The sequence below is a fragment of the Aptenodytes patagonicus genome, chromosome 10, assembly GCF_965638725.1.
Source record: "Aptenodytes patagonicus chromosome 10, bAptPat1.pri.cur, whole genome shotgun sequence".
Lineage (NCBI taxonomy): Eukaryota > Metazoa > Chordata > Aves > Sphenisciformes > Spheniscidae > Aptenodytes > Aptenodytes patagonicus.
This window is the reverse complement of record NC_134958.1, coordinates 3,140,755-3,165,163: the sequence shown is the minus strand read 5'-3', so window position 1 is coordinate 3,165,163 and position 24,409 is coordinate 3,140,755. Positions and strand designations below refer to the sequence as shown.

The following is a 24,409-nucleotide window of genomic DNA, read 5'->3' as shown; positions in this document are numbered from 1 at the left end:
TGGAAAAGTAGTGAAGCACTGGGAAGGTCTAGGTGGGGAAGCTGTAGAATCCCCATTACTGGTGTTTTGAAGACCAGGCTCAACAGTAGTCCTGATGGTCTTCATGCTGTCTTCCTACGTGAGTGGGGAACATGTAGCTCCTCAGTGGTCAGCCCTCTGTCAGGGTTCTGTGGCTCCCAAACTGTCTGGGGGTGGGAATTTGACTGTAAAGGTGGATGCAATCCTTTATAGTTAAGTCATGATGAGAGACTTCTGGCAGAAGAATGAATGACTACTTTGATATTCCATAAGAAATGAAGCATCTAAATGAAACAAGATGTTTGAAGGCTCAGAGTCCCAGCTTGTCTTCATACTTTGCTTTCTGCACTAAGAGGAGGGTTCCTTGAGCACGCACTCATTCTGAAGCAGAGAGTTTCTAAAAAACCGGAAGAAAGCTATCTGTATTAGTGAGTGATTTTTTTTTTTCCTTCCCTTTGTGAATCAGAAGGGTATTTGTGGTACAGAAGCTTACTCCAATCCAGGAGGACATGCGGAGCCAGCACCACTGCTGCACATTGCTGGGAGTATTTGACCTAATTGCTGCCAAACAGCCATGTTGCGGAAGCATCTTCATAGTTCAGCTGACTAGTGGTGAAGGAGCGCTGAAGTGAAGTCTCAGCGGTGACGAATTTACTCATGAGTCATTTTTGTCACACGCTTTTAATTTGACTGATTCATTACACAAACACATGGTTGTCAGAAGCCCAGTAGCTTAATGGCATTAAAGTGTGGTCACTTAGCAGTTCCTTTGCAGTCTATGGGAACTGCGCTTGCTTGATAGGCAGTTCAGAAAATGATACAATGTGCAGAATCTTCATTTTCTGAAGGAATTTTTAGGACCTGTTTAGGGAAAAGGAAAAGTCTAGTGGGGTGCATTTGGCAAAATATATATACAGCACCAGTGCCTGCCAAAATCAGCATTTGCTGTAAAATTACTTTGCATGACTACTTTGTATGTTGAGGTTTTATTTTTTGCATACACGAATGTGTCTGTGCTGATATGCTTTTGCAAATGTATTCCTTACGTCCATTCTTGAAAAATGAAGTCTCCATAATGACCAGATGTTTATCGATTCCTTGCTCTGAGGTTCCAGGGGAGGGTTTTTTCTGCATGATGAGTCTGATAGGTGACCGATTTAAACATTGCAGTCTGTATCACAAGCTACTGATTCAACTGTTATTAGGATCCCTTATAATTCTAGAAGGAGTTTGGCTGAATGAATATGTTAATTGGAGACATAGATGAATAAGGTTGTCACATTATGATTAGTGATCAAAACAAAAAATGCTTTTCAATTGCAGAAGAGGGGATGTAAAATGGACCTCAGAAAAAGGTGAAATTTTATGATGATTAGCTATGAATGTATGGGAGTCAAAGCTTTAATAGCTAAGTGCTTGCTATAATCTACCTGATATTTCTGAGAGGAGGAGGTCAGACCTTACGTGGAGATGGCAGCAGTTATGGACACTTCAGTGAGAGGGGAGCTTTGCTTCTTGGGGTGGGGGGGAATAATCCACAGTGATATTTCACAATTTGAAAATTAGAAATGTAACAGAAACTAGTGGTGAGTTTCACCGCTGGAAGTCAAGAGGGCTGCAAGCTGCCACTGCAGTGAGCTGTCACTTGAGCAGCTCTTGCCTCTGCTGGCCTGGCTGCTTGCTTGCAAAAGTTATTTTCAGGGATTTCTTAGCAGCTTCCCAGAACTACCGTGCTGCGAAGAAGGCAAATACAGGTTCACAATTTCAAAAGGCATCAGTTCCCCCTCAGATAGGTGTCTAGGGAGCAGGGGCATTTGGCAGGACGCCCTGTGCTCTGCTTCTTCCTCAAGCACAGCAATGCACTTCTGCGGAGAGGGCCTGGGGAAGGGCACCCCCAGGATATTTGGGAAGACAGCGTGGTTGCATGATAGATAGATCTGCATGGACTGGTTGAGATCTCTGTGCGCAGAGTCCCCTGTGTGCAGGAATCTCTGGGAGATGGTCCAGGCCTTGATGGAGAACACTGAGCAATCTGAAAAATGTCTAGACAGTCTGTCTCAGCATCTCCTCTCCCCTCGTTCGGAGGAGAGGGAGAGCTGCCAGCCTCGTGTGATATCACTATTCAGGTCCTCCAAAGCACTTGCCAAGCACCTCCTGCAGAGAGAGGGAAATGAGGAGCTGATGTTTCAAATACAAAATAAGCAGGAGAAATATCTTCTGAGGTGGGAAAGTCTCGAACTTTCCTGTTGTCTTACAAAGCAGCAGCAAAAGACAAGTTTCCCCGTCTTCCCTTCAGTAGTTAGCTATTGTTAAGTTAAACTTCAGTAAAAGTATTTTCATGATGAACGAAAATGCAAAAAAACAATCAAAAAGGTCTGATTCTTGTTTGAGCAAGCTGCAGGGTAATGTTCACTGAAATTCTTTCGCAGCAACTTGAAATTTCAAGCTGATGAACATTTTCCACCCCCATAACGTTCAGTTATGGAAAACAAAATAAATCATTTTTCAGGTGAATATGGTTTCCATGTAGAGTTAAAAACCTAGGGGAAGGGGAAATGGGAAAAAATCCTCTTGAGTATAAAAAAGAAAACCCCCCAAATGTTATTTTTCTTTTCGATTGGCTTTCAGACATTGACGAATGTTTGCAGAATGGTCGTATCTGTAATAATGGACGATGCATAAATACAGATGGCAGTTTTCACTGTGTGTGTAATGCTGGCTTTCAAGTGGCAGCTGATGGGAAAAACTGTGAAGGTAAGACTTTTCTGAAGTTACTCCGTATCAGTAATTACAGTTGCAAGAGGTTATTCACGTCAATGAAAAAGAAAAGGACCTCTGGTGGGGGGGGAGGGAAGGAGCAAGGAATCAAATTTCTAAATACCTTTTGCTGTATCTGGGAGGGCAAGTAAACTGTCTTTTGCAGCCAGCTCTGGAGCCTTGGCTTGGCAATCCTCAACGGGATGTCTGTCCAGCAGGAGAACTAGCACATACCACTATCGCAAAATGCAGTTTCTTTGATGGGAGTGGTACATTTTAAAACGGAGCACAAGTCACATGCTGCCTGATTTTACTGTGTGTTTAACAGCATGCTTTATGGGATCTTACTGGGTGACTAGCAATGTGTTTTATGTAGATGCAGTCTGGTCTGACCCATAAAAACTGTTTTAAGAAAAATTTGTAAACATAATTGATGTGTTCCTACCTCCCAGACCTTTAGTAAAGGGGGGAAAAAGAAGAATGTTCTTTATCATGCTTCCCAAGGTCCTTGGGAGGGTTCCCAATGATCTATTCATACGTTAAAGGAATTTCAAGCACTGTTCTTAGAAACATTTTTGGCAGAATATTATCTCAGTGATTCAGCTCAAAGACTTAATGCCAAAATTCCTGGTTGGGATAGATACACAATTTTTTTTTAAAATCATAAATTATTTTTGTCTGACTTAGCCTGTAAGTAAAAAGAAAACACACCATGTCTAGAAGTGTAATTTCTGTCCAAGACAGCTGCAATATTAAGGAAAATAGCACGATTCCGAATATATTGTAATGTCATTATGATCCAGTGATTTTATGTGCTAGTAAGTGATTCTGTTAATCCTTGGTAGAGACAGACATTTTAAGACTCTGTTTTTCCTGACTCTTTTTTAGAGACAGTTTAGCACTATAAGCTGCTTTTTAAATATCTTATTATGGAACTATATTGACTAAATATATTTGGAAATGAATATATTTTGGAAAAAAACTCGATGCTGATTTCTTCCTTTCCCACCAAATACCATGTGCTAATAGTAATAAGAACCAGGACATCGGCAGTCTGGTAAAACATTTTTAATTCCATTGCGTATGTTGCCAGAATGTCTGTTGCATCCACTTATGAAACAGTTTCATCTCTGGCATTGTAATACATTGGGTTTTGTTCTTAGGAATACATGTGCACACACACTAATCAGTAAAGACCACGGCATTGTGCCATACCTTAATGTAACTGTGTATAGTCCTTTAGATGAAACTGGTAAATAGTGCTGGTTTTTTTGGATGTAACATCCAAAACTGGTTTCATTTGCGCCAGGACGAAATAAAGACTAAGACGATATAAAAGCTTACTCAAATCAAGCACAGAATTCTCTGTACTTGCCCCCTTTTTTTTTTTTCTTTTTTTTTTTTTTTTTCTTTTTGGTGTGAGTAACTGTGCAGGGTTCAGAATAGCAGTGTCTGGGACCTCCACCTTTTCCTATTTGAATCCTTCTTGCTATGCCATTAGGTCAGAGGGTGAATAATGCTAGTATGAAGCTATGATTAGTAAGTACCCTCCTATGTGACCTGTCATGCTGAATCCAGGGAAGGGGTAGGTTTTATTCTAAATGGAAGTTGATGATGAAAGTGCCCGCAGAACGCATGCTTGAGCCCAGTGCTGGGAAGTCTCCCACACCATAAATCTTAGACTCATCCAATGGAGGTTACAAAAGTTTTCACTCAAAACACAAATGCCCACTCCTCTCCTTTCAGGTGTTCTTAGTAACATAAAATTGTGTTTACTGTTCCAAATGGGAGGCTGCTTCTAATCTAGCTTCTATTTATATCAAGATTGCAAACCCTCTTCAATTACATACCTTTCCTCACTTTTTTAGGGTTTTTACCAACTGGCAGTTCTTAAGCTGTCCAGTTTCTCATCTGTTTTTCGTTCTCGTTGCTCTTTTTGGATGCATACCTTTATATGTTAATGATTCATGATGAAAAAATGGAGTCATTGCTTTGACACATCCTGTAGGACAGTGCAGTATGTCCCATTGTATGTTTCTGATTATCATATACCTCTGACAGCTAATAAAGAAATTAAGGTTTATCTTTTGGATATAACTAGTAAGAGTTCTTTTACTTAAACATTATAAGCGTTATGTCTATTACGTACGTTTTCAGATATGGATGAATGCAGCATAAGGAACATGTGCCTCAATGGGATGTGCATCAACGAAGATGGCAGTTTTAAATGCATTTGTAAACCAGGGTTCCAGTTAGCATCTGATGGACGCTATTGCAGAGGTGAGCACAATAAATTACGGGTTCCCAAAGCTTGTGAGTCATATCCCTCTGGTAGCTTCAAGAATCGCCTTATTTCCTTACAGTTATCCTTGGGGACAAGAAATACTGGGCAGAGTTCTCGTCAGATATGCTTTTTTAATCAGCTAGAATGATTTGTCATTGTGCAAGACAGTACTCGGTCTTCTCCACAGTGTTGAGCAACCGCCCTAACCAGCCAGCGGGAAATACTCTTTGATCAAGGACTGTGTGATCTGACCTAGTTAAACTCCAGGTTTTTTTGTCTATGAGGTCTTCTGCAGTTTGGCTCCAGTATATCTCACTTTTTGTGCTTGGCTTTTTAAAGTTTTCTGCCTTTGGCCACCCAAACGTCCTGGCTCGTTGCTGCCTTTGGGTTTTTCTCCCATTCCTGCCTGGGTGTTCCTAGTCAATACAGCATCTCCAAGGAGTGCCCAGCACCCCGTGTGACCGAGATGCAGATACGAGCACCACAGCAAGATTGTCTTTTTCCATTTGCTGCGCTAGCTCAGCAGTACCCCCCGCGGGAGGCACTGCAGCATTCTGGTTGCTAGTTATGTCATCTGAGTTTCCGTTCAGTCCCGTCAGGAACTGGAAGTTTTGTGTGTATAAATCTTCATGTTTCAACAAGTTTTATAGGCACAAAGCAGAAGTCGAAATAAGGAACAAACAAGTGCTGGGCCAAGTTACTTACGGTTTTTCTTTTGAAAAATTTAAAATCTTTTAACTCTTGGAATCAAGGCAGAAAAAGTGCTTGCTTACACTTCAGCAAACTTTAAAAAATGTCACATTGGATTACACAACAGCATCTTGTTGTGGACCAATAACAACAGTAAATATTTGAATAAATAATTTGATTTTGAGAGTTACTGACATGAAAGGTGAATTAATTTGGATCCTGTTGCTTCTTGAACACCGTACCAGTCTTAGATCTGAACTGCACGGTGTCTAGACTTAGACTTTAGATCCAAACCAGGCCAATAAGTCCAGTAAAACATCTGGAACTTCTCTTGCAGTTGATAACTTCTGCACCGGGTATGCAGGACAGTGCTACCCAGGCTTCAGGTGGGGGAATCATGTATTTCTAATGAGAGGTGACCCCATTCTTGCTTTGTAATAGGGTTGTTTTGATTGGGAGAATGAATTGTTCTTTAGTTTCTCAAATGAACAAATGTGCAGATCCATACAAGTGTCTCCTTAGCTTAACAGCTACTGGCTATGTTGGCTGCAGCCTTCACACACTTAGAGCAATCAGCTTTATTTCCGTTCTTACCTGTTTTCCAAGTGGTAGGTGTATGTCTGTGCTTTGCCAAAGCTTATTTTCCAGCTGGTCTGTGTGTGGGATGGCAGCGAGACTTGGTCTCAGACTGGGCAGGGAAGAACTCGATGCCCATCAGGCCTTGGCACATCAGCCAGTCGTGTTCCAAAGACCACTGGCTGCTCCCCGTGTCGTTAGCAGGGATGTGACTCACTGATGCAAGCTCAGCCCAAACGCTTGTCTTGGGCATCTTTTGGTATTTTTTCTTTTTTTCTTTTTTCTTTTTTTTTTTTTTTACATCAGTCTGTGCACTGAAATGCCATCCAAGAAGATGATACGTAAATTGCTTCAGACTACTTAAAAACCAATGACACTCAACTTCACAGCCTCTGTTACATGCCTCCTGGCTAAACAGGAGTATGGATACAGCCAAAAAGGGGTTTCTGGCCCTAGAGAAATGTTACTTCTGTGCATCAAAGGGAGAATGTTTGAAAATTATCCAAAATTGCAGGCAACTCAACTGATTCCTACTGAAAGTTGGAACAGATCTTATAGTAAAGTGAAGGATTTCTCCCACTGCTTTTCAACACTTACAGTAACCCTTGTTCTCTATGAATGAGCATGCAAACATTCATTATGTGTTAAAATTGCTATTGGGTCAAAATCAAACCAGATTTTGAGACCTTGATACCCAAATTACACTTTTTCCCAACTTCATATTTGTCTCCTTTCTTCCACTTGCCCAAAGTATCATGAAATAATTCCCATGAATATAGTGGCTAGAGAGAGCACAACTCTCTGGTAAATGTCTCTGGTCACGTTAGTAAAAGTTTAAAAGATTGATCTTTAATAATGTCTTTTCCTGTACATTTTAATGTTTATGCTTATTGAGTCCTTTCTGTACACACCACATGTACAGAGTAAATAACTTCTGTCCTACAGAATGGTTAGCCTTTGAAACACTCCTTGTTCACACTGCATATCCTGAATTTGTTTGTGAAGTGAATGCATTGAGATCTTACACAAGCTTAAACTCTAAGCTCATGCTTGCACATGCAGTTCGTGCTCATGCATATTGGGAACGTGTGTATGCACAAATTGACATTTCTGCAGCAAATTGGCTACCTGCCTGAGCAATGTTGATGTGGAATTGAACATACGTTTTTGCCAAACTCTTTAGGGGATCAACAAAGGGGCATAAGAATTGCAGTGTGCAACACATCACTCCTATAAACGTCTTATTTGATGCACTCTAAGCTGAATTTTGAACTATGAGGAAGAATTTCTAACCCAAAGTTGGGGATACTGTAAATGACACTTAGTTCCCTAAAACTGGAATTTAAGTATAAGTACAGGGCATATGCTTGGCTGTCTGGTAAAAAATTCCACTCGGGCTTTATGAAGTAACATGCCAAAAAAGAATGTTACACCATAGTCTTGTGTATTCCCTGTAATACAAGACATACTAAACTTATTCACCATTAGCTTCTTTTGCTGATGATTTGCTGATGACTTTTCAGAAATACCTACATCAGGCAGGCAGAGGTTTAAAGCATGTTTTCTGTTCCGTACCTTGTTTCATCTTTAGACCAAACAGGAATTCCCCAAATTGAAAGCTATTGCAAGGCAACTGGAAGTGGCAGTTTAGTAGTCTGAGTAAATTTTTCCTGGTTAAAATTAGAGGACATAGTGTACCCAGCTGGCACTACTGAGCAAGCTAAGCAGAAAAGGCAAAACCTCATTGGACATGGGGAATGAGTCCATTGGGTGGTTTTCCAGAACCAGGTTGAGGTATTCTGGCAAAAGTCGGAAAAACGAGTATTTTTTGGAGTTGTCCAAATGGCGACTTTTGCCCCAGAAGGCAGCAGAGCCTTGTCAAGGTTAGAAATTTGGACTTTATGCATGCGTGTGCAGTTGATTTACTGGGTGGAATCTCAGCCCTGGTAAAAGCAGAGGCTTTTTGCCCCGTCTTTACTGGAGCAAGGTTTTCAGCTGATCTGCGCAATTCTAAGTGACCCACTTTACCTTTCTATAAAACATCTATAACAGTATTTCAACACATTTGTAGATCAGTGCAAAAGAAAATAGATTGCACATTTCACCTCTTATTAGCTTACAAAATCTTTTTAAAAAATTAACTGCAGGAAAAGGAAAAAAAGTAACTTTGCCTTTCTGTTTCTATAACTAACCTTAAAAAAGGAAAGTTAATTTTTTGGTTTTTTGAGAACTTGTATCTGTCAAAGGAGTTCAGTGTTGTCTAACAAAATAATTGTCTACACCGTTAAATAGTATGGGCACGTTTTGAAGTCCCAACACTGTATTTACTTACACTGAGTAAGGACTAAATTTAAAGTGGGAAAAGCATTGAAGATTTGTCTGAAACAGAACAAAAGATTGCAGGATGAAGTAGAAATGAATTGAGCCCATGTACTTAAACATAACTTCTATTTTAAAATGCAGTTTGAAAAAGGAATCTTGGATCATACAAGCCATGTTTTATGCCAAACAACACAAACTAAGTAAAACACAGAGGTGTTTCACTCTCAATTTGCCCTTTTAAGGTCAGAAAAAAGGAAATTGTCACACACACTGTCTCTTGTATATATTATGGAGAGTTGTTATGAAGTGATTATTTTATAAAGGTTATACATACTTCCAAACAATATTTTAAACACTCCTTTTCTTAATCACTTATAAAATAATGGCATGCTCTCTGTGTCTAGAGAATGATCTTACTATTAACAGGATATGCAGCCTATATAATTTTTTACTAATTTGACATCCCTTTGTGATAGTCTAATATTATAAGGCTTCATTCTTGTATTTCATTGCTAAGGGCCTTATTGTTCAATGTACTGTTGTTGGGCAAAGATGGTAGCTTGTGCTCGGCAATTGCTCAGGGCTCAAATCATTAACAAATTCCTTTCAAGGCTGGAGGCAGTCTGTCCATTGAAAGTTTGTAAAATGGGCTGTAATGAGCATCTGATAGGAAAACCCAATTGTCATGCAGATCACCAGAGGGACACTATGTGCGGGGAGGGTCTGACTGGACATTCAGATGTACTTCCAAAAACTGAACCCGCAGCAGGAGGAAGGGAAATTCTTTGGTGGCCCTGTGAAGGCACCTCGTAGCGGGGGTGAAAGATTCAATTTGCTATCTGGACTGATTTCTTACAGCATAAACAAACTGTTAACACAGAAAGGGAATGCCCTGTTACACACTACAGAAGTCCTTTGTCTTAGCAGTCACGGTTTCCTCCTTCCTCCAATTATGTTTTTGCCTGAATGACCCATAAATCGGAATATGTACCTCTTGGGAACAAGTTAGGAAAATGTAGTCCCTTTTTGCTCTCCAAGGAGAGTGAAATTATTTTGTTCTGTTCATTGCTCCTGAATTTTGCATTTTCTTCTTCCATTTCACAGAATGAATTAATCGTTATTCTTAATAAAACCTTTACTTGAACTAGTTTCCATTTACACTTGATATTTTTCTATAAGATACCTTGAAAATAAGCTGCACAAATGCAAGTTGCAGCCAGGCATTGAACACTGTGTAATTTAATTTCTAATAAAAATCATTCTGTTCTCCAACAGACATCGATGAGTGTGAGACAGCTGGAATATGCATGAATGGGCGCTGTGTGAACACTGATGGCTCTTTCAGATGTGAATGCTTCCCTGGCCTTGCCGTAGGACTGGACGGACGCGTGTGTGTCGGTAAGACAAGCTTAATGTGTGGCGAGTCACAATTAACCAATGTTAAGTCATTAATGCTAGACTGATGGACAGATCAAGTTTGAATGTAGAATTTACCGTTTTTTCATGGATTGCTGGGTAGTAGTTACCGTGGATACTAACAGCTCGGGGATATTTACTGTAATAGCCCATTTTGCTCTTTTTTTCTTTTCCTTTGCATTTAAAGAGAAAAAACGTGTGGGCCAAATCTCAAGGCCAGGTAGACTATACAGCATAGTGCTGTTGGAGGTGAGTAGTGCTGTATCAGTTTTGAGTAGGTGAGAATTTGCCCCATTTCTGTCAATGTAAAATTCTTCCTTTGTCACTAAGCTTAAAGATTTAATTACTCTTTCACCTCTTTTTGGAGTGGGTCATATCAATTTTTCCACTTCTGCCTGTTTCTCTACAAGTGAAAGATGTTTGAGGTGTTTGATTTTAAAACTCTAATGTGTCTGACAGCCATTATGGGCCAGTTTTTTAAGAAGTGAGAAATGTCACTCCTGGACCTGGAAAGATAAACATTTTAAATCTTATCACTGGAATATCACTGCTGACTTTTTCTTTGTTTTTTACAAGCGATGAAAGATTTTTTTTAACGACAGCATATTTTGCGATCTTTTCCTGGTGCAAGTTTTTCTTTTTCTCTCATTCTGCCTTTTTTCAGGTATAAAATGAAAACAAAAGCTTTAGTGTGGCCTTAGTGGGCTTAGTCCAGGGTGTTGCACCAGTGGTGATTTTAGCCTTGATGAATCAGGTTGGGAGGGGGAGAGAAAATACTTCTTGTTAAAATCAAATCAGTTCTCTAACTCTGAGAATGAAGTAAACAGTACTGAGTTTTTTTGGAAGTTTTGAGATATACTTGGTTCTAGCTCTGAGATTCTGCCGCTGGGCCTGTCAAGTTACAGGTGAGTAATGTCCCTGTCACATGGCAGAGACTTTGTCCCTTTTTCCCTGTGGCTGCTTGCTAGTTCAAGGTTAAGTATTGGTTGTTCCCCTAGTAGTTCACTAATGCATATTAAATCATTAAATGCAGCAACTAGTTTGTATGTCTGAAGTCTTAGGAGCATGAGGAAGAAGAATTTCCTGTCCTGAGTAGAGTGAGGGTATAGGTGGGTGAAAAGCATAGGGAAATGGTGAAAAATGTGTTGTTTTGACAGCTATTTTACAGTGTTTGACACCCGAGCTAGATTTAATACTTGTTGTAATTTATGACAGTATAGTTGGCTATGGCAGGATTAAGAGAGATTTCTTTCCTCAGATACACATATGCGAAGCACATGCTATGGTGGCTACAAGAGAGGACAATGTGTGAGACCATTAACCGGTGCAGTTACAAAATCAGAGTGCTGTTGTGCCAGCACCGACTACGCCTTTGGGGAGCCCTGTCAGCCCTGCCCAGCGCAAAATTCAGGTACGGCATATTTACTGGTACATACTCTAATCTAAGCTTTATGTTGATAAACTATTTTTAGAAAGGTAAAATAGAGTTTTGTATTAACATTGCACCCTAAATCCGAAGGGTTAAATTGTCATATAACATATTATGTATTTTGAGCAATCTGCAATTTTGCATGTTGGAAGACTACAGGAGAGAATTTCCTGAGGCAACAGTAAATGCCGGTATCTGGGTCCAGAGTTGTTACACGCATTAAAACAGATTTTCAAACAAGAAACTCTATTTTGATAGATGTGGCTAACAGAAAATATAACTTTGACCTCAAGTTATTAATGGAAACATCTTGAGTAATTCATACGTTCAAATCCTTATGTATACCTGTCAGTCAGATGTTTGCTGCCTGAATTCTATATCCTTCAAGTGATCTGAAATTGTTTATACTTTAAGTAGCCTTTGGATAGTCAATGCAAAAACAAACGTCCAGTTAAGTCGGTTGAGAGTACTTGAGTCTCTCACTGAAATCCCCACCAAGCGAAGTTGTCTGGAACATAACTTCTCTCTGGCAAGAAAGCGATCCTAATCATTCTCATGGGCAGAATCTGCTTTTAGGAGAGCACTTTTTCCAAGAAGACTGTGCTGACACAGTCCTTGTCGTGAAGCCAGTAAATAAACGGGACCCTGGTTTCATGGAGGTGACTGACTGCAGGGAGCTAGTTTGAAGCCCAACTTTGTTGAGTGATTCTTTTCACTCAGCAAATTTGTTGTTGCATATAAACAAAATACACCATTCGATATGTAGTTCAACATGGTATCTGCTTTGCAGGCAAAAAGAATTTTAGATTTATTTTTTAAATCTCAGTTTTAACTGATAGCTTTATGAAAAGCACTAGGGAGACAAAACCAGTTGGAACAAATTAGGCTGGTTGAGCTCATGTGAGCTCTTCAGCAGGAACTTGCTGACCACCATTTTATAAGATGCTGCGTTGTTTAGAATAGCAAAACACCAAGGAAATGTTACCAGAATAGGAAGGAGCCTTTCCAGCAGCCTCTGCTGATATTGGTGGGCTCTTCTTATTGTACAGTAGGGTTGAAATCTTCTGTAGATGTTGGACTCTGTATCATTGACTTCTGTTTTATATTTGAATTACTTTAGTAGAACACTTACATATGTGGAAGCTATTTTTCCTGTGTTATTTTGCCCACCTCTTCAATTGTTAAAAAAATGCCATCTCATGTAGGGTGAAGCGTAGCATTTCTTTGGACTATGAGTGGGGAAGGGAAGGAGAAGATTTCTTAGAGAGGAGCATTGTATCAGAGAGACTGAAAAAAATTCCTGAAAGGAAGACATTTGTCTCTCTGTGCTCCTCAGAAGCTCTGTGCAGAAGTTCCTGCCATTCTAGACTAGAAGTTTTGCTGATGCATGTCCAGAGCAGGTCTGCTTTCACATACAGTGGCGGTGATTATTTGATTCAAGCAGGGTACCTATGAATCTGCTGGTTATGATAGTATTGGGAGACGTGTTGCATGTGATTTTCCTTAAAGAAAAGACAGCTAATTCCATAAATATTTTTAATATTTATTAATTTTAGCAGTGCAATTATTTGGGCTGTTATTAAAGTGCAAATATATTGGAAAATGCTGACCAATATGTCAAGAATTAATGTTGATCTGGCTGTCAGTTTATTCTGTTAATTGTTCTGAACTCAAAAGAAGAACTTGAACCCAGCAGTAACTGAGGTATTTGAGATACTTTGATACATATTTTAATTATTTTTTTTTTAAGGGTACGAACTCCTGAAGGCACTCCTGCTAAATGAAGTTAAACATGGGCTAGATTTATAGGAAAACTTTTTCTGTTTCCTGGTCACTTTGAATGTGCACTTTGAGCAAGGGCTTGGACATAGGAGTTCTGGAGAATCTTGCTGTGAATGTGTTACGGTTCATTTGTGCAGGAGGGCCAGCATGAAGTTTATGTCTATTCCTAAACGCCTCAGTTCACCATATGAAGTTTTTACTCATCCATCTTCATGAGCAGATGCAGACCCTGAATCTGCTAAAATGTTTCACAGGTTCAGAACAGTGTGAGGCTATTAATGTTTTTAGAATAATTGAAAGGCATGTTATTTCATTCGAGTAATTAATTGGCATATTGTAAAAGATGATGCTGAAAGCAATGAGCTAAGAAAGAATATTCCAGTAAGTATTTTAATATTTTTCCAGCTGAATATCAGGCTCTGTGCAGCAGTGGAACTGGCATGACTGCAGGAGGAAATGGTAAGATCACCTAATGTAATTCAAACTATAGCAGTTCTGGCTAAAAGCGTTACCTTGATATCCTTGATTTGTTAGACATGCTGGGGGGGATGATGGCAGGTAAGAATGGGAGGAAGGCTTACTCAAATGGCTGTTTGCAACACATTAGAATAGTTTAGGGTTAAATGAGTGGAACATGCTGTTTCACTAGTGCACCCTCTCTGTTTTATGCCATGGAATTATGTGAGTGCTGTTACAAAATAATGGCAAATCTGTGAGAAGGGTTATTACCTATATGACTTAGAAATCATATATGTAAGTCATATTTGCACATTTCAACTGAAATCATCCTGAAGAATAAAGCCATGTTGAATGCTGAGCTTCCTCAAATGTTTTCATCTGTCAAAAAGGCCAGGCTGACAGAGTTAGGTTAATTACAGAGAAGGAGCAAATGATTACAATAAAAGCTTTGTAGTCATAGAACTGTGAAACTGCAAACTCTAAGTCAGCCAATGCTCACTAGTAGATTTGCTGGCAGTAGAGAGGGAAAAGCATTCAGAGAGGAGGGATGTTCATGCTTTGGAGAGTGATGCCATCTGGAAAAGCTATGAATCGGGAGATACAGGGCAGGTATTAGTACATATGCACCTCTCAATGTAAGACCCCAGTTTAATATCCCGGTTCTTATCTACAGTTGCAAGTCTCTTAAATGTCTGTGGGCTAGCGAGGGTCTTAAATCAGTGTGAAAGGGATGCTTTTTGCTCTTGAGTGTGAGTATTTAGGTGTGAATTCCCTAATCAGAACTACATGATTATAAATATGGAGCAGCCAATGTTACTGATACTGAAAATACATCTTTTTGTAGTTTGGAGAATTAACCCCCGCAACCCCTCAACAACTGACTCTGGGTTTTTTGTTTTGTTTTTTTACCTTTTTGTAGATATTAATGAGTGCTTACTGGATACCGATCTCTGTCCAAATGGAAGGTGTGAGAATCTGCACGGAACATACAAATGTATTTGTAACCCTGGATATGAAGTGGATTCAACTGGGAAAAACTGCATTGGTATGAAATGTCCCATTTTTCCTTTTGAAGCTTGATGCTTGTTTTTATCCTCCTTCACCTTTTTTTTTCAGTGTTTCATCAGCTCCACTAGCTGCTCTTCTGATATTTCTGGATGTTTCTGCTGAATTCTTGTTTTAATTTCAGTGCTTTGCAACGCTCATAAAATCCTCCACTGCGGGGCTGTAAGGGACCATTGCCATCAGTGACTCAAATCACTGGCAACCAGGCAATAAACATCCAGTTCAGTTAAGTCCACTGAACATGCACTCTGCAGTACCAATGTTTCTCAAAATCAAAAGAAGCCAGATCCTGCAATTACAGTGCACCACAGGAGGGATCTAGGATCACCAGTGTGCTAGGTGCCTCAAAGAGCAGGGCATTTAAGTAAAACTCCCAACTGGTCACAAGAAGATAAGCATCCCATATGCTACAGAAGGCTTACGTGGTTTCTCCCAACTCTGACTTTGGGGAAAATTCCTTTTCAACTTTCAGACAGGGCTATTGGTTTAACTGTGTTAAGTGTACTGGCCAGACACAGGAAAATTCATTGTCATTGGAAGCACCAGCAGAATCTGATGGCATGGTGTCTCTAGCTAGGGCTGATTTTCCTGTGCTGTACAAGTTAAAAAAATCTAAAGCCAAATTTTTCATCACAGAAAAGGTGAAATAAGTTCTTCTTGGTCCTTAGAGGTGACCAGTGGAAGCACTGTGGCATGGGATAAAAAGAATTCAAATAAGTAGCAGTCCAGTCTCTTCTCGCACTATCTGGGATGTAACAAAAAAACCCATCAGACGCCTGCAGACTCCTGTTACAAATTTTAATTCTGGCAATTCTCTTGTTCCATTACACGGTCCTATCGAAAGCCCATAACTTAAAACCTTTTTGATTCCTTTCTTCCACTCCTGCATTGGTGCATTGTTCCAGACCTCCTTTGCACAACTGATGAGAAATTTCTTCTGGTTTCCTGTTAAAATTTATTTGTGACCATTTTATTACCAGTTGATGTTGTACTAATATTATCCTTTGACTTAGCACCATGTCAGCACTTATCCCCAAAGTATTTATAAAGAATCATCATATCCTTTCTCAAGCTCTGTTGGCTAAACTATCCAAATCCACACTTTCAGTCTTTTCATAAAAGCAGAGGCTGCAGCCTTCTCTTGAACACGACTGATCTGACCAGTATACAGTGTTGTGATGAGGTCTGACCAGTGCCTTGTATAGTGGTGCCAGCAATTCTCCATTGCCCCTAGGAATATCCTGCCTAAACTGATTCTAGAGTGCATTAGTCTTTTCTCAAGTACGTGTTATACTTCGGGATCAAAGTCAGCCTCTACTTGGGAGTCACATCCAGAGTTTTCTCTTCTCGACAGCCTTCAACTGATGAGTTCTGGTTTATAGCATGTTATTGTTATTGGTCCTTAATTGCAAGGTTTTGAACGATGGTGATTGTATTTCATCTTATTTCTCTCATTCACATTGTCAAGATTAATTTAGTCTTGCATGATTCTCTGTATTGGTAATAACTTCCAGCTTAGTGTAGTCCACAGTTTTTGATCCCGTTCATTTTCTTATTTCTATATTGCAATGAATATTTTATAGGACCAGTCCCAAGACTGATCCCTGAAAGGCATTGCTAATATCCTCTCTCCATTGTGATTACTCCCCTTTTTAATATACCCTACTGTAATCTCTCCTTCAGCCAGCTCTGGAATGACCTTAAAGTTCTTAAATTCCTTCCTGTTATCTCCAGCTTACATAATAATTTTATTTGGGTTCTGTATTCTCTACTTAAACCTAAATAGCTTAAGTCATCTATGTTATCCCAGTCTAAACTATCCACTATCTTATTTTTAAGAAAATAAGAGTTGATCTATGTTTGATAAAAGTCACGCTGTAATTGATCCCATTTTCCCATTTGCTGCTTTGGCTTTAATTATCCATGTCCCATTCCAGTGTCTGCCCATAGCTTATGGCATCCCTTCTTTTCTCCCCATGCATCTGTGAGTTTTCCAGCTGCCCCCCAGCCCACCCTGTTGCAGCCCACATCCATGCTCCATCACAGCTGTTTCCCATTCTTCCATAATGCTCCACCTGGCCCCCTCTCAATTTTTCTGAACTCCTGTGAAGCTTCCCACATGGTCTGTTTTATTCTGCAAATCTCCCTGCTTTTCCTAGCACTTTTGCTGTTCCCAGCTGCTGTGCTGACCCTCTGAGTCTTCCCAACTTCTCTCAACACTTTCTGAGGCCTCTCTGACTTAGCCAATTGTTCCTGTCTGCTCTCTGGGTCTCTCCTGGTCTTCACCTGCCATTCATGGCCCATTGCCACCTTCTTGCAACTTGTCTCTAATGACCGCAGCTCTTCCAAAGATTTCCTAAGGGCTCTTGAAATTTAGCACTAGCATTTCTATTTAAATTTTTCACCTCTGAAGCAACTGTAGACTTACATTGGCCTTGTTAACCATAACGTCTAAGACAGTTCAGAGCCAGCTTGGAAAAAAAGGTGATTTAAAGACCAGGATGACCAGCAAACCTTTCCAAACCAATCCTCTCCTCATTTCTTTCATGACTCTGGGGGCTGTTGTGCAGGGAATCAGAGGCTGCATTGACCTATTCCACAATATAAGCAAGATGAAAGTGTGATTCCCAGCTTTATTTGGAACCATGGTATGGCAGTCACATATTATGAATACGTGTAGAAAGGAAGTACGAGCTCTTATAAAAGCAAAGCAGCCTGCTAAAGAATAAAGCTCAGGAAAAAGTCAACAAAAATATACAGAGAAGTGTGGGGCTTTTTTAATTTTTCCCTATTTAAAAAACAAAATTAAAATGTTATTTTTTCTCTAGGTAATATTTGTGTGGTTTGAATTCATATAACTATTATTGTTTCCATTATTTTAATGATAGTTTTCATGAAGAAGGAAGGTGCTGTAAGTGGGATCTTTAGTGTTAGTTTACTTGGAATGGTCATTTCCATTTGAAATAATTCCAAGCCTGTTGTCTGCTAAAAGAATCTAGAAATCTTTTTAGTGTCTTGAAAAACAGTGCAAGTCATGTGTGTGAGTATTCTCTCTCTCTCTCTCCCCTTTGTCTCCTCCTTCTCTCCACATACACAAAATCTAGTGAAATGTGGCTGTTGGGAGGGAAATTCTGTCCTGGCTTCTATTCCAGAAATATTTTCTTTCTTAAAAAGTTCTTGATTTTCATTATAGACATTGATGAATGTGCACTGAACATGCTGCTTTGTGACAACGGGCAATGCAGAAATACCCCTGGAAGTTTCACCTGCACCTGTCCAAAAGGATTTGTGTACACTCCTGACCTAAAAACATGTGAAGGTAATTGGTAACACTCCATTTCATCCTAGTTTTATTCATTTGGGTTGTTCTCAGACTGTGCCAGAAATACTTTCAACCTTGATGAGGATATAATGTGTAGAACTAAAAAAACCCATCAAGAAATTATATGGGGAAGTAGGGGGATGAGGAGAGACAAGGCCAAAAGGAAAGCATTAGATAACCTCGTAGAATAGCCTGTGTTACATCTGCACTAGCAGTTTCCTTACTGACTATTACCAGTGGGCCCACACTGTGCCAAGGGTGAGAAGAACTTGAGAAGAACCAAACAGATAACAAATCTGTTATCTTGTGTGGAGAACAGAGCCAGACGGCTCCTGGTTTGAACCCTTTTTGAGCCACAGACAGGATGTGTATCAGATCATTTAAACAACACAGTCCATCACCACAAAGCAGGGCAATAGCTGGGTATCACTGAAAAATGGGATGCTGCTTCCAAGTTCAATGTTTTAATGTTCTAACGTGTTAGTGTGTCTTTAGGACACATGCATCATTAGTCTATTGTGAAGAGTTTCGTAATAGAAAAACAGAATATCAGGAAAACTGGTCATGAGGAAAGCTTCTTCCATTTTTCCCTAAGCTGAAAAAGCCCATGTGTATTTTTGTTAACGCTTCCTGCCACTAACGGCAGTGTGTTTCTGTTCTAGATATTGATGAGTGCGAATCTAACCCCTGCGTTAATGGGGTGTGCAAAAACACACCAGGCTCCTTCGCTTGTGAATGTTCTCCTGAAAGTACTTTGGATACAACCAGAACCATCTGCATAGGTATTTATTCTTCTGAAGATTTCATGTTTGCTGGTTGAAAACGTCCAGTGACATACAGACATTGTACACCAAGTTTAGAAAAATATTTAAAAATAACTTGTGTAGCTAAATTTAGTGGAAAACGTTACAGAAACAATGTTAAGAAAGTGTTTGTTTTCACCATTACTGTGGGTACATAAAATGTGACTAGCACTTGGGAGCATGGTGTGCTTCCATATCGAATTGAAAGAGAGATTAAATTTTTTCATAACAAACACAGAAATGCTAAGACTACTTTTTCAGGACTATGCTCACTCACTTAATTCCTCCTGCAAGAGGGGTGGACATGTTCTTGTTAAGGTCTGCTCTCTGGAAAGGCCAGTTTTCTATTTGAGATGGAGCATGAGTAAGTTGTGTACAGTCCAGACCAGCTCAAGAGCAACCACGGACAATGCTGTGACTCAGATACTCTGTGGACTCATAATTTCTTCCCTTACCTGTTCTGGAGGGACAGTAATTTATGGCTGTTGCCTAGTCAGTGAGGAAAACTGTGGAACTATAGCTCTGCCTGATCCTTAGCTATCTCCTGCCACCTCCCTATATGGGAAGATCAGATATCCAGACTGGGGGATCTAATAGGTCAATGGAAGATCTAGAAAGGGTTCACAGCTACCCTGTTCTTCTGCATGTGCCTCTAATCCGAGTCATAATAAATACAATGACTCAGATCTTGAATGGTGTTGACATATTCCCTGTTAAGGTCAATAAGCGTAAACTAGGATTTGCAAGGTCTCTGTGCTGGGATGATTTCAGGCTATAGTCCAGCATAGAGAAAGATAAATTAAGAGCTTTTAAAATAAATTCAGATCTAATGTGGTAAGTTATAATGAAAGGATGATTCTTTTTCATGGTTAAATTCAAGTGTGTTTGCAAATATATTAATGTATAATGCTAAACAATCTGCATGACAATACATTGGGTTTTTTTCCAAACAGAAACTGTTAAGGGTACCTGTTGGCAGAACATAGTGGATGGAAGATGTGAAATAAATATCAACGGAGCAACTCTGAAGTCCCAGTGCTGTTCCTCACTAGGTGCTGCTTGGGGAAGCCCATGTACACCATGTGAACGAGGTAATGCTGTTCATTTTCCTCAGGAACCTAGGATTTTTCCTATTCTGAGGTTGGTCCAGATTATTGTCATAGAAGTTTGGGCACAGGCTAGGCAAATAACTTTACTTGTTCTGTTATCAAGCACTCATTCCTTATTCAGTCTGAAAAATAGAAGTCTTAATATTTGAGAGGTAGCACGTAGCTATAGAAGGTTCTAACTTTGGATTTTATAGCAAACATTTTGCAAGTTTAAATTCTGAAGGGAAGGGACCACACCTACAGTCTGTAACTTGCAGCATTACTTTAGCATGGTTTGTCATGATTAGTGATCTAGAGGTCCTAAGGATGGAGCAATAGATGGCATGTTCCCCAGAGCTCCCAAGAAAATGTTTGCAACAAACGGATCTTTGGTGTGGTAATGGAGGGAGGAGAGGGAGTAGCCCTTGTTATTATACTCTGTAGATTAACTGATGACCTAGAGAATCATGCAGTTGATCAAGAAATGGGTTGAGGTCTCTGCCTATTCACTTGATAATTAGACTGAACTGTGGGATGAGCTGGGAACCCAGGGATGAGCTGATGAATGCAGAAATGTGTGTGGGTTGTTATTTCTATATGCTGAAAGCTGCTAGTTTTCTCAAATCTTTAGTTAAATTCATCCTGTATATCTTAGCAGAATTCATCCTCATCCATCCGTGGTAAATAGGGCTGTAATGTGCTGTGATCAAGTTAAATTAATTGATTTGAATGAAGCAGGAATCATATAACTGCTTTTGGTTTAGCTAGCTAAGACACATGGGAAGCAAAAGGGGATAATGGCTGACACTCTATATAGCTTATGTAGTTGCCCCATCTTATCTTTTTATTATTTCAGAAAATACTGAGACACTGTCGAAGCACTCAGACTTCTCATAGCAATAAACTCTAGATAATATTTCACATGATCAGTTTTGCACAATAAGTTAATGGTGAGTTTTGGACTGTAGCGTTCTAAAAGTTCACTTTTGTTTGTTTTACAGACCCAATATGTCAAAAGGGATATTCAAGAATAAGAGGAACATTGTGTGAAGGTATTTATTGTTGCCTTAACATAAATCAGAGCTTGAATGAAAAAATGCTAGTGTTTTGATTTAAGTGGTTAATTTAGCACAGAGGAACACTATGCCAAATTCTTACCTCGTGTAGTTCCATTGACTTCATTAGAGTTATGTCAGGGATGAATTTGGTTTCAGTTTGTTTAACATTCCTACATACTCACAGTTTATCTCAAAGTACACACTTGCAAATATAGTGTCTACCAGTATAAGGAGATGGTTCTCTCTCTTCAAACACTGTTAACTGAGTAACCTATTTGGGCAAAGTATGCATCTTATATATGTTATAAAACATGACATTATTGATGACACCGTGGTATGACAAGCCATTACTATGCTTTAGAAAAAGAATGTTTAAAGACTATATTGCACATGAAAGGTTGGTTTTTTTTGTTTTGGTTTTTCCTTAACCTTGGCTTTCTTCCATGCAACATTATATGAAATCAGACACGTTCCAAAGCATAGTTTCATTGTCTTATTAAAAAAAAAAAAGGCATCAGGACACAGTTAAACTTTGGTTACAGAAAAGGTTGAAGATTTTTTTAAATGTGTAGCTTTTTGCTTGGTATGAGATGACTCTATACTATTCTGTGAGAATTGAAGGTCCCACCCTATTTCATCTTCATTTGAATTGATTTGAACCCCTGGCAAAGTACTGCATATTTCCATAATATGCAGAAGCTCAGAGAGTCTCAAACTGCTGTGGGTCATCCTGACTGACAACATCTGACATGACACTGCAGTTAAAATATTTTTTAAAAATTACTCCCATATGTAGCTTCCATAAAGAAACATTGTTTTTTTCCCTTAACAAAATATAAAATAAAACAAAAAAAAAAAAAAGAAAGAAAAAAGAGGAACACCCTCACACATATTCTTTGCTTTCCAAATGATGACTGAATACCTTGGCACGTCTGTGCTGCAGACCCACTGTACATAACTTATCTGACCTCAGCAACACTTTTTGGAGAGTGTAAGTGAAAGAAAAGGGGGGGCAGGGGGGGAACAACAGTGGCCCCACCTATCTCTCTTCACAAGGAAAGTCTTAGAACATTTTCAACACTGCTGGGATGGAAAGTTTATCCTTCCAAGATGTAGACATAACTGTTTTCAGCATTTCCTTTACCAGCACTTCGGATTACATCTATTACATGCTTTAATCTTTCTCATTTCAGTGGGACCTGGATAGCCCCAGATTTTTCAGAGTAGTTTCCCCTGCTTTTAACATACTGAAGCCGTATTTGGGTTTCAACCAATGTAAGCAGTTTTCAAGACAGGGGAAGATCTCTAGGAAATTTACTGGCAAGTGAGAGACAGGACAAGGGAGTAAGTTTAGTTCCCAAAAGGTGATACTCAGTTCTCCCATACACAGCCCATGTAAAATGAGTAATGGACCTTGTGCAAGGAAATAAGCAAACTAAATTGGCAGTGTTCCTCTAGTTTACGGGTGAGCCCTGGAGTTGTCAGCTGGAATATTGCTCACAGGCCGTGAACTGTGTTTCAGTGGTTTCTAATAGTCCGCTGGCTTTACTGCCTGCATTCTAGTCAATATGGGCCTTTTATTTATCATGTCTGCTCCACGGCAGAGGCCACTGATGTCCACCCCACGTTTATCCTCCACCCAGCTCCATGCGGTTTGCGAGCTGCAGAGTCTGTTCGCACCAGGAGTTTTGTCTGGAGGCCTAGCGAGTCCAGCCTCCCCACTTCTTGATTACTCTATACATGAGTGTTCAGCTATAGATTATCAGAGTCGTTCTTTTCTCGTTTCTTGTTCTTATCCTCTCCCGTCTTAAAAATAGTCATGCTTCATCTTGGGCCATATTTAATGCTGGAGGCTTTTTTCCTAAAGGCAGTTGTGAAGCATATGCTTTTCACAAAGGACACTGGTGGGAGGACCACGCTTAGATTACTAAACATTTATTTATGCTCAGGCCAAGCTAACACAGTTAATCAAATTATCCTTACCCAAAAGTGCTAAATTTGCCACTTAAATATAAAAATATAATCTTTACTTAATGAAGTTAAACTCTCTGTGCAGTCATAAGGAGTTTATTTTAATCTATATAAAGTTACTAATTGCTGACAAGATCATAGGGCCAGATTTCAAACGGTGTTGTAGTTTCCAGACATGCAGAGGTGTGCCTGATAAGACACAAACATTAAAAATACAAAAATTAAAAAAAAAATTTAAAAAATACTGCGTAACTTAATCTCGTTGGAATAACGCATAATCTCATTATGCACTTACCTTTGCCTTTCTTTGCCCATTTGCTTAAAAAATCTGGCCCACAGTAAGTATGAAAATTGATATAATTTTTAAGTGCCCCTCCCTTTTTTTGTGACTTTTGAGTTTGATTTCAGTATATGTAGGAATGGCAAAGAGCAACATGTATTATTTCTAATCGTCAGCAGTTTTCTGTAATTAATTGGTTCTGGCTGCCTTGCATAGGAAATCCTAAATATTTGGAATTTTGTCAGGCCATGTAAACTGCTGTGGTTTTGTATTTTATCCTAAAAACCAAACATCAGAATGTTCATATTTTTTCCGATTTGTTCATGTTTAGCATGCTAGTGATTACTTTTATTCACATTTTGTTTGGAAATAGATGTAAATGAATGTGAGGTGTTTCCTGGAGTCTGTACAAACGGGCAGTGTGTCAATACCTTGGGATCGTTTGTTTGCCAGTGCCCCAGTGGAATGACTTTAGATGCTTCAGGACGGACATGTCTTGGTAGGTATTAATTCCATTTACAGGTCTACTAGGGAAGAGCAAATCTATGTGGTGAGCAATGTTTGCGCTGCATGTTTTCTTACAAGTAAGGAGAATGATTTTTGTCCACATAAGTAATTTTCAAATGGAATCAGTCAGGGACATGAACTTAGTTCAGCTGGAATATGAACAGATTTCAATGGTGGTAGCTAAAGCCCGTCACCGTCTGCTAGCTGGTGAATAGCATTGATTTAGTTCCAAATTGTTCATCTGAGAAATCCCTCCAGATCATCTGTGCTCTTAGCACTCTTCATCCACAGCCCCACTGAAATCACCAAGGTTGGAAGAGGCGGGGGGGACACAGCCTTGTGGGCCGGGACTCAGGCATCTGAGGGGGGGATGTGGTGTTCCTAGCCAGACTGTACACCTCCAAAGCACCTTTGTCCCTTTATGACAGTAAACGCCTAAGATTTGTCTCAACAAGGCATAGCTTGTTGTAATTAAAAGGCCTTATATAGGTGTGGTAAGCTGGAATGCTTAAAATCCTCTTCTGATCCAAAATTTACTTCAAGTGTTGAGCACCGTTTTTCAGAATGGTGCTTTAAACTTAA

General features: G+C 39.5%; 1 protein-coding gene across 2 annotated transcripts in view; it reads left to right on the top strand.

The window, feature by feature from the left end:
• Positions 1 to 24,409, top strand: part of FBN1 (fibrillin 1) — a 156,862-nt gene that overhangs the window by 74,649 nt on the left and 57,804 nt on the right. For both annotated transcript variants that reach the window (XM_076347809.1, XM_076347810.1), the window contains exons 13-23: positions 2,647 to 2,772; positions 4,933 to 5,055; positions 9,923 to 10,045; positions 11,322 to 11,474; positions 13,680 to 13,733; positions 14,653 to 14,778; positions 17,992 to 18,117; positions 18,783 to 18,902; positions 19,877 to 20,014; positions 21,013 to 21,063; positions 23,694 to 23,819. In XM_076347809.1, coding sequence (XP_076203924.1) covers positions 2,647 to 2,772; positions 4,933 to 5,055; positions 9,923 to 10,045; positions 11,322 to 11,474; positions 13,680 to 13,733; positions 14,653 to 14,778; positions 17,992 to 18,117; positions 18,783 to 18,902; positions 19,877 to 20,014; positions 21,013 to 21,063; positions 23,694 to 23,819 — 1,266 coding nt within the window. The remainder of the gene's footprint in view (positions 1 to 2,646; positions 2,773 to 4,932; positions 5,056 to 9,922; positions 10,046 to 11,321; positions 11,475 to 13,679; positions 13,734 to 14,652; positions 14,779 to 17,991; positions 18,118 to 18,782; positions 18,903 to 19,876; positions 20,015 to 21,012; positions 21,064 to 23,693; positions 23,820 to 24,409) is intronic.